Here is a 16,865-nt window from a genome sequence, read left to right on the forward strand (position 1 = left end):
CAGCGGCACTTTCACATTGCAGCCGCGGCCAGCCGCACTTCCGCATTGGAGACGCTGCCAGGGAGAAGCAATCAAAGGCGGCATTCAATCAGATGTCAGGGCGAACCAATCGACGGCGGCGTTCAACTCGAGCTCAGCAGCGCGACCCGAGCAGCGCTGACGTCAGCTGCTTTGCCGGCGGGTGCAGCAGAAGGAACAAGAGCATAGGGCACGTTAGAACGTTTGTGGTGTGTGTGTGGTGTGTGTGTGTGTGGATGATGATGATGGCTGCGTGTGGATGATGATGATGGCTGCGTGTGGATGATGATGATGGCTGCGTGTGGATGATGATGATGGCTGCGTGTGGATGATGATGATGGCTGCGTGTGGATGATGATGATGGCTGCGTGTGGATGATGATGATGGCTGCGTGTGGATGATGATGATGGCTGCGTGTGGATGATGATGATGGCTGCGTGTGGATGATGATGATGGCTGCGTGTGGATGATGATGGCTGCGTGTGGATGATGATGATGGCTGCGTGTGTGTGTATGATGATGATGGCTGCGTGTGTGTGTATGATGATGATGGCTGCGTGTGTGTGTATGATGATGATGGCTGCGTGTGTGTGTATGATGATGATGGCTGCGTGTGTGTGTATGATGATGATGGCTGCGTGTGTGTGGATGATGATGATGGCTGCGTGTGTGGATGATGATGATGGCTGCGTGTGTGTGGATGATGATGATGGCTGCGTGTGGATGATGATGATGGCTGCGTGTGGATGATGATGATGGCTGCGTGTGGATGATGATGATGGCTGCGTGTGGATGATGATGATGGCTGCGTGTGGATGATGATGATGATGGCTGCGTGTGGATGATGATGATGATGGCTGCGTGTGGATGATGATGGCTGCGTGTGGATGATGATGATGGCTGCGTGTGGATGATGATGATGATGGCTGCGTGTGGATGATGATGATGATGGCTGCGTGTGGATGATGATGGCTGCGTGTGGATGATGATGATGGCTGCGTGTGGATGATGATGATGGCTGCGTGTGGATGATGATGATGGCTGCGTGTGGATGATGATGATGGCTGCGTATGGATGATGATGATGGCTGCGTGTGGATGATGATGATGGCTGCGTGTGGATGATGATGATGGCTGCGTGTGGATGATGATGATGGCTGCGTGTGGATGATGATGATGGCTGCGTGTGGATGATGATGATGGCTGTGTGTGGATGATGATGATGGCTGTGTGTGGATGATGATGGCTGTGTGTGGATGATGATGGCTGTGTGTGTGTGTGTGTGTGTGTGTGTGTGTGTGTGTGTGTGTGTGTGTGTGTGGATGATGGCTGTATGTGTGTGAATGAAGATGGCTGTGTGTGTTGATGGTGATGACTGTGTGTGGATGATGATGATGAGTGTGTGTGGATGATGATGATGATGATGATGATGAGTGTGTGTGTGTATGATGATGATGGCTGTGTGTGTGTGTGTGTGTGTGTGTGTGTGTGTGTGTGTGTGTGTGTGTGTGTGTGTGTGTGTGTGTGTGTGTGTGTGTGTGTGTGTGTGTGTGTGTGTGTGTATGATGATGATGATGGCTGTGTGTGTTGATGGTGATGATGATGGCTGTATGTGTGGATGATGATGGCTGTGTGTTGATGATGATAATGATGATGATAGCGGTGGTGGCTGTGTGTGACTGATGAGGTCGGTGGTGGCTGTGTGTGACTGGTGGTGGTGGCTGTGTGTGACTGATGATGATGATGGTGGTGGTGGCTGTGTGTGACTGGTGGTGGTGGCTGTGTGTGACTGATGATGATGGTGGTGGTGGCTGTGTGCGACTGGTGGTGGTGGCTGTGTGTGGCTGATGATGATGATGATGATGGCGGTAGTGGCTGTGTGTGACTGATGATGGTGATGGTGGCTGTGTGCGACTGATCATGATGATGTCGGTGGTGGCTGTGTGCGACTGATGATGATGATGATGGCGGAAGTGGCTGTGTGTGAGGGATGGTGGTGGTGACTGTGTGCGACTGATGATGGCGGTGGTGGCTGTGTGTGACTGATGATGATCGTGGTGTTGGCTGTTTGTGAGTGACGATGATGACGATGGCTGTGTATGATGATGATGTTGGCTGTGTGTGTGTATAATGATGATGTTGGCTGTGTGTGTGTATAATGATGATTGACGTGTGTGTTTGTAATGATGATTGACGTGTGTGTTTGTAATGATGATTGACGTGTGTGTTTGTATGATGATGATGGTGGCTGTGTGTGTATGATGATGATAAAAATGATTTTGATGATGGTGACTGGAAGACCGGAAAATGTTACTTTCGGTCTCGGCCTTCTTGTTGATCTGGACAGACGCTCATCTGTTCAGAGCGATGAAGCTGAGCTGACATTGACTTTGGACTACGTCAGAGGGAAGCTTTTTTTTTCTAAAAAAGATTGAGTCCCTAAATGTGTTTTTTGTTTAATTTCTAATAAAAATATTTTTCTCTGTGTTGTGTTTTTTTACTGTTTACTAGAAATTCATGGTGGTCACATATAATTTGACATGACGCCATGAATTTCGGGTTTACTACCAGCTGAGAATACAAAGCTGGTATTAACCCCATTATTACCCAGCGTGCCACTGCCAACAGAGCCGCTGGAAGAGCCAGGTAAAGCACCTGGAAATGGCGCTGTGATGAATGCGCCATTTCCAGGAGCGGTTGTGGGCTGCGATTTTCAGCGTGGGGGGCCCAAAATGTTTGGGCCTTTCCACGCTGAGAATCCCAGCCCTCAGCTGTCCGGTTTCACCTGGCTGGTGATCAAAATATGTCGGAAGCCCACACATTTTTTTTTTTCATTATTTAATTAAAAAACAATTGGGCTTCCCTGTATTTTGATTGCCAGCTAGGGTAAAGCCAGGCAGCTGGGGGTGGCAGCCCGTAGCTGTCCGCTTTATCTGCGCTGAGAATCAAAAATACTGCGGAGCGCTATGTCATTTTTTTGTATGTATTTCTTTTTACACTACTATGTGTGACAGACCCAACAGCCACTCATAGGATGCGGTGACAGAGAATGAGAATCTGTGCTTGGCTGTTGGAATAACCTGGAATCTGCTTACACATTTTGATGCTGATGCCAGTCACCGATGCCCACTCTCTTTGACAAATAAATAATATAAAAAAAATGACGTTTCGCTTCATGGTATTTTTGATTCTCAGCGCATACTCATGTAGCATTGTTATAATAGTTGAAATATTTGATTAACAATTATATTGTATTGTATTAAATTTGAAAGGAATGCGGCCCTCTGCCCTAAAATTTTTTTATGTGCGGCCCACTTACTCTGACGAGTTTGAGACCCCTGGTATATACTATGCACTAGTAGCATTTTGGTCGGGACTGTGGAAGGGTGTTATTTGGTCTCTCATTGTTATTAATGGGACATGTTTTTTCTGCGTTCCGATTGAGTTCTGCACATGGTGACTTATTCATTTATATGTACTGCTTCTTCAGGATGGGGACCCACCTGGATGGCAATTAATTTTATATATAGGGTACATAATGTGCAACACTTGTCTATGGGTTGCAGCAATGCATTAAGTCTCTTTTCCTCAACAACCTAGATTTATGCTGGCACAGGTGTATACTCATTAACCTGTAAAAATAGTGACTTTTGTCTATGTCATAATTCTGACATTTATTGTGACTTATTTCGAATTTCCTGTCTGTGTCCCTCTTTGTATTCGGTGCCTTTTGCTCATTTTTAAATATTTTTAATGAATATCAATAAAGGTGTTTTTTTATTGTTTCTTTGCATCACTCCTCTAATTTGGGCATTTACTGATGTCCATGGTTGTATCTAACCATGTACAGAATCAGCCTGATAGTGCCAGTATAGCACTTGCTTTAGCTTATATACGAAAATCCTGATAACTGGTTCCCTTTAACAATGCTTTTGTACAAAGAATCCCTCCAGATTACTGGGACCCACATCTGTATCATCTTTATATCAGAATTAAAATAGACCTAGTAATCTCCACATCAGCAAGAGCAGTGCGGTCCCGATGGGATTCTGACACCCACGGAAAGGAAGAGTAATGGGTTCGTCTGTCAGTATGGGGTACACCACTGCTTGATTTCAGCTAATACCAAAACATTACAGATGGCCATACATTAGGAAATTAGAATCCAGGGATACATAGGTGTAGGTATGCATATATGTAATAATATATGACACAAAGAAATCATCATTGTAAAAAAATACGTTTAAAACTACAAGTTCATATCACCCCCTTTTGCAGAGTTTGAAAATAAAAATACACAATTGGTATCGCTGCATTCAGAAATGTTTAAGCTATCAAAATATAAAATAAATTAATCTGATCTGTAAACAAAGTAAAAAAAATAAAAAAAATTCAAAAAGCTACGATTACGTATTTTTGGGCTAGGACAATATTGCAATATAAGATAAGGGGCGATCAATATCCACCAAAAATGGTATCAATTAAAACGGTGGTTTATAACACAAGCAATTACCGTATTTTTCGGACTATAAGACGCACCTGACCATAAGAGTGGTTTTAGAGGAGGAAAATAGGAAAATAAAATTTTAACCAAAAAATGTGGTCATGACACACTGTTATGTGGCAAGGATCTACTGCTGACACTATTATGGGAGTAATGTCCCCAAATTCTCTACTAATGTACCCCATCCTGGTAATGATCCTCCTGCCTTGTATATGATCCTGCTCATATACCCCCATCCATCCTGTTCATATACCCCCACCCATCCTGCTCATATACCCGCATCCATCCTGCTCATATACCCCCACCCATCCTGCTCATAAAATACCCCCATCCTGCTCATATTATACCCCCATCCTGCTCATATTATACCCCCATCCTGCTCATATTATACCCCCATCCTGCTCATATTATACCCCCATCCTGCTCATATTATACCCCCATCCTGCTCATATTATACCCCCATCCTGCTCATATTATACCCCCATCCTGCTCATATTATACCCCCATCCTGCTCATATTATACCCCCATCCTGCTCATATTATACCCCCATCCTGCTCATATTATACCCCCATCCTGGTATATGGCCTGTATCCTGTGGCATAGAAAAAAAATAAAATAAACGTTTATACTCACCTTTCCTAACTCCCTGCAGCACCGATCATCTTCTCTGTGCCAGCAGCAGGCGCGTCACAGTGTGGAGCCGTCCCCCTGCAGCATCGCGATGTCTTCTTAAGTTCCTGTCTCTCCCGGTCAGCTGATCTGTGTGGACACTAGGGGAGCGCACAGCGATGATGTCATTGCTGTGCTCACCGCTTTCTACACAGATCAGCTGACCGGGACAGACAGGAAGACACTGCGATGATGCAGGGGGACGGCTCCACACACTGTAACGGGTGAGTGTACTGATTCACTGCACCCCGCGCTGATAATGATGCACGGGGGCAGTGAATACAGCCGCACCTGATCACTCCAGGCTGTAGTTGCCAGGGGTGATCATGCGGGTCGGCTGTTAATTATGCGCGCACCCCCCCCCGCCCATCACCCCGCCCAACTGTCAACGCTAACTTCAGCACTGAGAGATGATGGGCAGGAGGATGGGCGTGCATATCTAATGAGCGGGCCCACGTGGTCATGGCTGGCGCTGCCACAGCCTGCTCATGCCGCCGATGATCCGCTCTACCGCAGCACCCTCATTTCCCGCAGCCACATTCAGACCATAAGACGCACTCCCCACTTTCTCCCAACATTTGGGGGGAAAAAAGTGCGTCTTATGGTCCGCAAAATACGGTAAGCCATCACACAGCCCCAGATCCCCCCCAAAAAAAAAAAAAAAACGTTACAGGCCTTAGAAAATGGAGACAAAAACTTTTTTTTTTTTTTTTTTAATATAAACCTCTGGATTTCTTTTCAGCACTAGGATAGCAAACATGTATAACTTTTTTTTTTTTAATGTAAGTAATCGTACTGGCCTGGAGAATCATACTGACAGGCCAGTTTTACCATATAACAAACATGGTAAATAAAAAAAAAAAATTGAAAAAAAAATTAAAAAAAATTAAATTGTGGGATTGCATTTTATTGCAATTTCACCAAAGTTGAATTTATTTTTTTTTTGCAGTACATTATATGGTAAAATGAATGGTGTCATTCACAAGTACAGCTCGTCCTGCAAAAAAACAAGCCCTCATGACTATATTGATGGAAAAATAAAAGTTATGGTTCGTGCATGGGTTAAAGTGGTTGTCTGGTCTTCTGATAAGTCTGCATTCTTGCTGATGAGATCGGGCGCCATGTGTCCAAGTATGCGAGTTGCATATATGTGAACGGTCACAAGAATTGGACACAAAATCGCATGCTTGCGGTCACACAACACCCCACCACGCTCTTACTGGCAACTCAATGAAAACACTGGACAACTTTAAAACCAATAAAAAAAAAAAAAAAAAACACTAAGAATTTACATAGAAATGCATTACAGTTATATTTTTAAAACTAAGAGCAAATGGTAGATGTACGCATGTACATGTAATTCTTAAAAAACAATGGCATCTTAGAATAACATGACCTACCTTGTTCATAGTAGTTGGCTGCGGGCTTCTCATTCCTGACTGGCCGGACATTGGTGGACCTCCTTGCTGAAGAGTCTCTGCTAACAGGTTGGTAGAACCGCCCATGCCTTGGTTTGGGTAAGGCATCCCAGGCCGGCCCCTTCCTGCACCAAGCGAACCATTCATCATTTGCCCTTGCATTAGGTTTTGTCCATTTCCAGCTTGCATCATACCAGTGTTCATGCCCATTCTAGGTTGGTTTATTGGGTTGTTTAGGGAAGCTATAATACCAGCTGTTGAAGGGTTTAGGCCTTGACTGGGTTGTCCTGAATGGCTTCCATTACCGCCCATACTCAAACTTGAGGCTGTCAATCCGCTCTGAGTCATTGAGCCCTTCACCATGTTGTTTAGAAGTCCAATGCCAGGGCCAGCTTGTGACGTTTGTTGACCAAGGCCCATATTCATGTTTGTACTACCGCCTCGCAAAAGTTCTGACAGCTGTTTATGCTTGGCAGCTGCATCAGGTACCATGCCCATGCTGGGGTGCAGCTGGCCAAGCTCGCCACCATTGCTTGCACCAAATTCATTGGAGCTGATTAATTCGTCAGGCAGATCTTGCTCCAGGTCAAATAAGGATCCCAAATCTAAAGGAGAGAAAAACAGTCATAATTTATTTCCAATACTTCACAAAATGAAAAAAAGTGAAAAAAAAAAGCCATCTTCATGAATGTTACTTAGGAAAGATCACTATAGTTAGCCAGCAAAGCAGGGTCTCTAAACATAGTAAAGGAAGGACTGCCAGCAAGTTACTAGGGGCGTTAAAGTGGCGTCCAACGAAGGATATCCAGGTCATAGAGAAATCTGACAGGACTCCTAAAGGTACTGTCCAAATACAGCTGTGCGCTCGGACGCTCCATTCATTCTCAATGAGGTTGACAAATACTTTACCCACTATAGCTCTATGTGAAAAATGTATACTTAATGGATATCACATATCAATACATTCAGATGTATATTTATTATCTACAGTATTAAAAAAATACAGCAGATATAGCCGTAATCATAGGGCTATGACGCTATAGATGAACATGTGTTGGTTGGCAGTGGTAACGTAAAACACAAAAATGTCTTCGTGCTTAGCGCAAGTCACGTTCCGCTTTAGCAGATCCTGACAGGTTTCATTGGTTCACCATCTTTAAGGTGTTTTTTTTTTTTTTTTTAATGGTACCAAAAAAAATGGCATTTTGGCCAGAAAACCTGACATGTGAGACATAGCCTAAAGGAGTACTCTGGTCTACACAAAACTATCATATACCTGATACGTGATATCAATACAGGACCTCCCTTCTGGACTCTCATAGAGGTTGGTTGTACACTGCGTGAAATCTCATGGGCCAAGACGAGTTGAATAAGATTGCTTGTAGGAACTGCACCCTACTCAGTCTGCAATCCTCCAGAAGTGTATAGGCCCTAATATTGGCAGAATCTCTCGATTTAAAAGGACAAATAATCCAAAAATAAGATGAAACTTGTCAGTTTTCCATTTCCGAAGTTTAATTCAACTAGTGTCATTGCGGCAGACACTACTGACTGTGTGAAATACTCAGGCACAGCTGAGAGCTGGGCCAGAGCTCTACATGTGCACAAGGTTCTGGTTCCCTAGGGACGTACAATGAAGGCAGGTATATGGTCCACAGCTTCATCACAGCACTGCACATGCCCGGGGAGGAGGGCTGAGGGTACTTTCACACTTGCGTTTTTTCCTTCCGTCACAATCCGCCATTTTGGAAAACAGCGGAATCCGTTAACGGATTCCGCTGTTTCCCATAGACTTTTATGGATGACTGATTGTGCCAAAAGTACCTGCGTTGCTTCCGCCAGCCGAAAAACGCAGAATGTAATGTTTTTTTTGAGCAGCAGAATCCTTAGGATTTCACTGCGCATGCTCTCTCTGGGTCCCTGCACCCGTAACCAGGGTACACATCGGGTAACCAAGCAAAGTGCTTTGCCTAGTTACCCGATATTTACCCTGGCTACGTGTGCAGGGAGCCCGACACTTCCCCGCTTGGCTCCGCCCCCTCCCGCACTCCACTCCGCATGTACACACATGTACACACGCGTGTACACACACGCACACCTGTCCTCAGCGCTATGGCCCCACCCACCCCGCCCCCCGCACACATTCTCGGCGGTTGAACGATCAGCTGATCACCCGGCTGCTGTGAGCGATCAGCTGAGCGCCCAGCAGCCGGGTGATCAGCTGAGCGCCCGGCAGCCGGGTGATCAGCTGATCGTTCACAGCAGCCGGTCACCGGTGAAAAACTGTAAAAAAATAAAAAAATAAAAAAAAAAAAAAAAGCCGATTCCGTTGTTTTGTACGATCCGTTGCATCCGTTGTGCCACCATGTGCAACACATACGTTGCATCCGTCACACAACGCAATGCAACGGATGCCGTTAAACGCAAGTGTGAAACTAGCCTTATAAGATGGGAGGCAGGATTAGTCTAATGAAATCAGCATGCTGCTGGACTAGTTCTTACAGATTTGCATGATGTGAGTGCAAAATAGAACTTCATGTTACCATTCTAAAGCAAGTCCTAAGGCAGAAGAAGTTGTTAAAATGTAGAAAAGTGGTGACTAAGATCAGCTCACAGGTACCCTTTAAACCTCTCCCAACACTTAGCTTGTCAGTTTCCATGTGGGAATGAATAGGCCACCTAGGGATGTTACCCCAGTGCTCCCCCTGCCACTAAAGAGCTGTCAACACTCTGTACTAGAAAAATCAATCTATTACATGCAGTGGTCAATAGTGATCGCAGCATGGAAGATAGGTGGAGGAAGAATGCTAGGTCACTTCAGCTCAATGTCTATGTGCGCATGCTAAGTATTTGGCTGCAGAAGTTCCTGCATCTCTTGGCAGAAAAAAATGCACGTTTTTGCAGGGCTTTGATGCATTTTTTGCATACGTTTTCTATACATTCTGGGATGGAAAAATGCTCCAAAAACGCTGACAAAAATTGACATGATGCATACTTATTTCCAGTGTGGGTGACGTGTCTTATGTCAGCCATTACAGTCCTGCGCAGGTGCATTTTGATCTATTTTACTATGCTGATTGCAGATCAAAGTATTGTAGTGCGCATGCACTGGTGGACTTTAAGCTTTCCTCGCGCCTGCGTATTACAGTACTTTGATCTGCCCTCAGTAGAGCAGAGCAAAGTGCGCCTGCGCAGAACCGGCCTGTATGGATGACATAGGACGCGTCATCCATACGAGGTTCAGAAGGAGGACAATGATCACAGCAGACAAGAGGTGCCGGACCAAGATTAGCGACACCCATCTGACTGGACTACCCCCTAGAAGAGTATTATCAAAGTGTTTTTTACGCTCTACAGAGCAACCTGGGCACTTATATACAGTATTCTAGAATTCTATATATCAGGGCTCACTGCTGGTGGCCTCAGCTTATAGGGGAAAAACCTGACTGGTTCCCTTTAAATGTTTGGCAAATGTCAAATACAAATTTTCTAGATTTTGAAGTAAATTAAAAAACAAATTCAAACCTCTTCCCAACATTTATCTTACGTTTACAGAGCATGTCAAGTGTCAAGAAAGAAAAATGACATGCTGCAGATTTCTGAACCAAAGCTGCAAGGAAAAATAAAAGCAACATGAGCACAAAACTTCAGGATTTGCTGGCATAAGGAATTGCATGCAGCTCTGAGGCAAAACTGCACAAAAACAAACAAATCATAAAAATATAAAAAAAATTATGCCAGAAGTGTAGTGTTTTACACTCCAGGCTCACTTTTTTTTTTTCTTAGGGAGGGGGGGGGATGTAAAAATAGTCAAAAAAGAAAAGTCACAAATTGAGTATGGCCAAAATTTTGTAGACACCTACTATAGAGCGCTCTATCCTGCACACACAAAAAATAGAATTATGAGAATTGCTTTTTTGTCAGCCCTTTTCCAAAAAAAAAAAAAAAACAGACTAAAACGTGATCCAGAAGTCACATGTTTCAAAATGTGGTACCATTGAAAACTATATCTTCTCATTTAAAATATAAGTCCTTAAACTGCTCATTTGATGGTAAAACATTTACATTCTGACTATAGAAAAAGAAAAAACCAGCGTATTTATAGTTTGATAATAAACTACATAAACTTGTAACTGCCATAATATGTATCATGTACCCCCAAGAAAACTGGCACCTCTAACAATAAAACATAGGAAAAATAAAAATGATGGTGCTCCTCCTGGAATGGGACTAAAAAACAAAAAAAAAAAAAACATTTTCATATAAATAATGACAAAATAAAACTAATTATTTTCACAAATTCCTATCACGCAATGCAATAATATCAATTATTTTTTTTAATATACTTGAATTAATGATTCCCTATTATCCTCCCTTACTGCTTTTTTTTCTCCCCTACCTCCATTTTGGTGAAAATCCCAGTCACTGCCGCTGTATCTGCCCATTCCCTGAAACACTCATCAGTGACACTGGTTTTAGAGGTGGACCGGTCCCTGTGCTATGACAATAATGATGAGCATGCGCTCTCACCAGCAGGAGGGTGCCTGGTCAGAATACCCAGTGTGCAGGGTCCAACGCTGCGCACCTGCAAGTGACATTTAATAAAATTAAACAAAAACTAAGTTAGGTCTGGTTCTTAAGGGGTTAAGTAGATCTCAAAAACAGGCAAAAATGGCTACATTAAAAATAAAGAAAAATTGCCTTGTATCATTTTCTCAGACCAGTTTTATATTCCAACTGCTGGAGTTCTGTGAGTGCTTCATTGTATGGAGAGTGAATTATTTTATAACTGCATTTTGGGGTACATATGTTATGATTATTTGTTGCATTTTTGGGGAGGTGAGGTGCGGTGACAAGCCTCAATTTTGGAGTTTCAATTTTATTATTTCTATACATCTTTTACGCTACAAGTTGGATCAGAATTGTTCAGCATTATACAGAAGCTAATCTTTACATTTTATTTATATCGTTTTACGAGCATGGAGATGAGTTTTCACATTTTAAAGATTTTTTTTGTACCTTTCGTTTAGTTTCTAGTCTCTGGGAGATTTGGAGCTGCGAGTCCTTATTCTCTATATGTCAATAGCAAAGAATTACAAATATTTAGCTTAAATCACAATCCCATATAAATGACATGGCAGGCATGGGGGCTTTTAGCAGTCAGAGCATGCCAGTGACAATGGCTGTAAATGATGCAAATCTGTTGCCAAGTCTGAAAGCAACATAGTGCAGAAACCCCAACTCCAGCGATATGTCACTGCTGATTGGCAGCTGTGCATAGGCAGAAAGCTACCACTCAGTGGTATGAGAGGGGTTACACAGGCTATGCAGAGAACTGGAAAATATGCTGCAGAGAAAAAGGACATTATGCTGGGTAAGCACGCCTTGTCTGAACTCTTCAGAAGTGGCAATATGACCACCATGGTTTTAACTTTATCACACAAAGTATTGGAAAAATTAGAAAAAAAACTGCAACTGAAGAAGTGAAATAACTTCAGTCACACACACATATATATACACATATACATACACACACACACACACACACACACACATACATACATACATACATAAAATAAAAAACGCAAGAGATGAAACCACTCCTTATGGCTCACAATGAAGAAAAAAAATAAGATTTATAGCTTAAAAAAATGCTGAAAAACTTCTGAAACCTCAAAAACGTACTAAATACTCATCATGCGACGTAGCTTTAAACATTGCATAAGGCTATGTGCGCACTAGAGATGTGAAGTTTCTCAAGAAAATTTCTTGAGAAACTTCTGGGAGTGAAAGATTTCCGGACCTCCGGAAAAATCCGCACCAAATCCGCATGCGGATTTGCCGCGATTTTCCCGCGGGTGGTTCCCTGCGGATTTCTGCAGGCTGTACTGCCGAAATCCGCAGGGTACCTGCGGAAATAATGGACATGTTCATTTTCTCAAGAAAGTTTCTCGAGAAATTCTTCTCGCGGAAATTTCTTGAGAAAAATCCGCACCAGTGCGCACAGCTATTTTTTTTTTCCATAGAATTTGCTGGGAAATGTCTGCACAAAGATTGCAGACATTTCTCAAGAAATTTCTGCGGCAAATCCGCGGGTAAATCCGCGGGTAAAAAGCTCTAGTGCGCACATAGCCTAATAGTGCAGTATAGGTGTACGATATAAGTGATTAAAAGGAACCTGTCACCAGGTTTTTCCCCTATAAGCTGCGGCCACCTCCAGTGGGGTCTTATATACAGCATTCTAACATGTTGTATATAAGAGCCCAGGCCGCTGTGTAGAACATAAAAAACACTTTATCCTTTGTCAGGCTGCATAATTTTACAACGTTAACAGCGACCCCTTATCTCGGAAGGGGGTGGAGATATTTTATTGAAATTTGGCCAATATATTCTGGACCAAAACTGCAGAGATGCCACGAAATTTCAGCCCCCTACAGCTTTTGGAAAAAAAAAAATGCAATTTTAAAACGGAATAGTTACAATTGTACCTATTCAGCCGCACAAAAGGTTAAAATACTCACCATCGCTGCAGCTCAATTGGGCGTTTTCGTCCTCTGGTGCCGGCGCTTCCTCTTTCGGCCATCTTCGTCCTCCTTCTGAAGCCTGGGTGCATGACGCGTCTACATCATACACACTGGCCAGTCCTGCGCATGCGCACTACAATACTTTGATCTGCCCTGCTCAAGACCTGAATGCCGGCGAGTGTGTATGATGTCGGACGCGTCATGCACCGCGGCTTCAGAAGACGGAGGATGAAGATGGCCGAAAGAGGCGGCCCATCTGACAAGAATACAGGTTTAGGTGAGTATTATAACGTGTTTTTTTTTGTTTTACACAGCGGCCTGGGCTCTTACATACAGCATGTTAGAATGCCGTATATTAGGCTATGTGCCCATGGGACTCTCTCTGCAGATTTTTCTGCAGCTAAATCCGCAGCATACCCCCGGAATCCGCACCTTTTCATAGGTGCTGATTTTGTGCAGATTTGTTGCGGATTTGACGCGGATTTCGCAATTTTTTTTTTACATTCAATTGAATAGGCAAAATCCGCAGGTAAATCCGCAACAATAATTGACATGCTGGTGATTTTTCCGCACGGAAATCCGCATGATTTCCGCTGCGGAAAAATCCGCAGCGTGGGCACAGCATTTCCCAAATGTCATAGAAATGGCTGGGGAGTAGCTGTGCTGCAGATTTCTGAAAAATCCGCAGTATTTCCGCGAGAAATCCGCGGCAAAATCCGCACATTTTCCGCAGCGTGGGCACATAGCCTAAGAGCCCACTGGTGGTGACTGCAGCTTATATGCCGAAAAACTGGTGACAGGTTCCCTTTAAAGCCTCACTCTTGCGGTTATTTTTTTTTTTCATTGCAGGAGTGGTGTTCCATGTCCCCTGCTCGCATTCTCATACTCACCTTCCGGCGGCTTCTTCCTTTTTTAGCGTCGCCATCTTGTGTCCACGACTTCTGACTGGCCAGAAATTAGAAGTTATGTCACAAGGGCCCAATGCAGCTCTATGAGAGCCAAAACAAGGCTCCCATAGAATCCCATTGAGTTGTGACCTCCGGCTCGATGAAACACTGGAGCTGCAGGCAGGACCCAAATAAAAAGGAGACTAACCGGAGCAACGGAAATAGAACAGAAAAAAAAAACCACTGGAGTGGTGCTCCAAACATTCCCATGTCAAATTTTAATGCAGTGCAAACAGAAGAAAAATAAAAAAAAAAAATAAGGTTTTCCTTTTTTAAGCACTTATTTTATAGAAAACCCCACATAATTGTTATGCATCCTTCATAACAGTCTGAACTATAAAATTACACTGACAGAAGTGGTGGTTTTTTATTCACAAGGAAGGAAAATGGAAAAAATAAGCACATAAGTACTCAAAAATGGGGGGGGGGGGGGGAACCCGACACTCTTTACCCCTGTTCAAAAGCACCTTTAACAACTACGGAAAAAAAAGTGAATTAGTAAAGCCTAAAAGAGCATAAAAATCACCAGACTATCAACCCAACAAATTAATTTGCAGTGTTATTTGTGTATTTTCAGGCTCCACTAGAGAAAAAAACCCCAAAAAACTTAATTCAACGTGCACTGAAATAGCAATTAAAAAATACAACCCATCAGTGCAAGGATGAGATTTTAAGCTCTATACTATTCTACAGATGGGGCAAAGATAGTGTTAGGCTATGTGCACACATTAGTTTTAGTTTTTAAGCAAAAAACGCACCCTCTGGCAGAAGAATGTTCCTCTGGCTGAAAAAATGAATCAAAAAATGCATGCGTTTTTGCTGCATTTTGGTGTTTTTTCACTATATTCAATGGAAAAAAATGCAAAAAAAAAAAACCCTGACATACTGCTTTTTTCCGCACCCAAAACTGCAGGCAATAAAGAAGCAACGTGAGCACAGCCTTTCAGAATGTTCATAGACTGGTGGGCAAAGGAAATACATGAGGTTTGGAGCAACAAACTGCACCGTGTGCACAGGGCCTTAATAAAACTTCAGGGCTCCATCTGTGGCTGACAATACAGATAAGAATATGCAGCCAATTACATTGGGCGGGTGGGGGGAGTAAATTGTTAATAGCAGCAGCTTATTTTCTGGTCTAAGGTAAAGGCCCAGTCACACTAAACAACTTACCAGCGATCCAAACGATACAACCGGATAGGGATCGCTGGTAAGTTGCTAGGAGGTTGCTGGTGAGATGTCACACTAAAGGTCCAGTCACACTAAGCAACTTACCAGCGATCCCAACAACGATAGGGATCGCTGGTAAGTTGCTAGGAGGTTGCTGGTGAGCTGTCACACTGCGACGCTCCAGCGATCCCACCAGCAACCTGACCTGGCAGGGATCGCTGGAGCGTCGCTACACGAGTTGCTGGTGAGCTCACCAGCAACCAGTGACCAGCCACACGTGCACAGAGCAGGGAGCAGCGCACACTGCTTAGCGCTGGCTCCTTGCTCTCCTAGTTACAGCACACATCGGGTTAATTAACCCGATGTGTCCTGCAGCTACATGTGCACAGAGCAGGAGCCGGCACTGACAGGGAGAGCGGCGGAGGCTGGTATCAAAGGTAAATATCGGGTATCCAAGGACAGGGCTTCTTGGTTACCCGATGTTTACATTGGTTACCAGCGTCCGCAGAAGCCGGCTCCTGCTGCCTGCACATTCAGTTGTTGCTGTCTCGCTGTCACACACAGCGATCTGTGCTTCACAGCGGGACAGCAACAACTAAAAAATGGCCCAGGACATTCAGCAACAACCAACGACCTCACAGCAGGGGCCAGGTTGTTGCTGGATGTCACACACAGCAACATCGCTAGCAACGTCACAAAAGTTGTTCGTTAGCAGCGATGTTGCTAGCGATGTTGCTTAGTGTGATGGGGCCTTAAGCGACGCTCCAGCGATCCCACCAGCAACCTGACCTGGCAGGGATCGCTGGAGCGTCGCTACACTGGTTGCTGGTGAGCTGTCAAACAGGCAGATCTCACCAGCAACCAGTGACCAGCCCCCAGCCAGCAGCGACGCGTGGAAGCGATGCTGCGCTTGGTAACTAAGGTAAATATCGGGTAACCAACCCGATATTTACCTTGGTTACCAGCGCACACCGCTTAGCGCTGGCTCCCTGCACACACCTAGCCACAGTACACATCGGGTTAATTACCCGATGTGTAATCTGCTACGTGTGCAGGCAGTAGGGAGCCGGCTTCCACGGACGCTGGTAACCACGGTAAACATCGGGTAACCAAGAAGCCCTTACCTTGGTTACCCGATATTTACCTTCGTTACCAGCGTCCGCCGCTCTCACACTGCCAGTGCCGGCTCCCTGTTCCCTGCACTCCTAGCCACAGTACACATCGGGTTAATTACCCGATGTGTACTCCGGCTATGTATGCAGAGAGCAGGGAGCCAGCACTGGCAGCGTGAGAGCGGCGGACGCTGGTAACGAAGGTAAATATCGGGTAACCAAGGTAAGGGCTTCTTGGTTACCCGATGTTTACCGTGGTTACCAACGTCCGCAGAAGCCGGCTCCCTGCCGCCTGCACATTCAGTTGTTGCTCTCTCGCTGTCACACACAGCGATGTGTGCTTCACAGCAGGACAGCAGCAACTAAAAAATGGTCCAGGACATTCAGCAACAACCAACGACTTCACAGCAGGGGCCAGGTTGTTGCTGGATGTCACACACAGCAACATCACTAGCAACATCGCTGCTACGTCACAAAAGTCGTTCCTTAGCAGCGATGTTGCTAGC

General features: G+C 44.4%; 1 protein-coding gene across 4 annotated transcripts in view; it reads right to left on the reverse strand.

The window, feature by feature from the left end:
* The window catches only part of EP300 (EP300 lysine acetyltransferase), a 508,128-nt gene that overhangs the window by 486,690 nt on the left and 4,573 nt on the right, over window positions 1-16,865 (reverse strand). For all 4 annotated transcript variants that reach the window (XM_075321927.1, XM_075321925.1, XM_075321926.1 and 1 more), the window contains exon 2: window positions 6,592-7,214. In XM_075321927.1, the coding sequence (XP_075178042.1) occupies window positions 6,592-7,214 (623 nt within the window). The remainder of the gene's footprint in view (window positions 1-6,591; window positions 7,215-16,865) is intronic.

The sequence above is a fragment of the Anomaloglossus baeobatrachus genome, chromosome 8 (assembly GCF_048569485.1).
Source record: "Anomaloglossus baeobatrachus isolate aAnoBae1 chromosome 8, aAnoBae1.hap1, whole genome shotgun sequence".
Lineage (NCBI taxonomy): Eukaryota > Metazoa > Chordata > Amphibia > Anura > Aromobatidae > Anomaloglossus > Anomaloglossus baeobatrachus.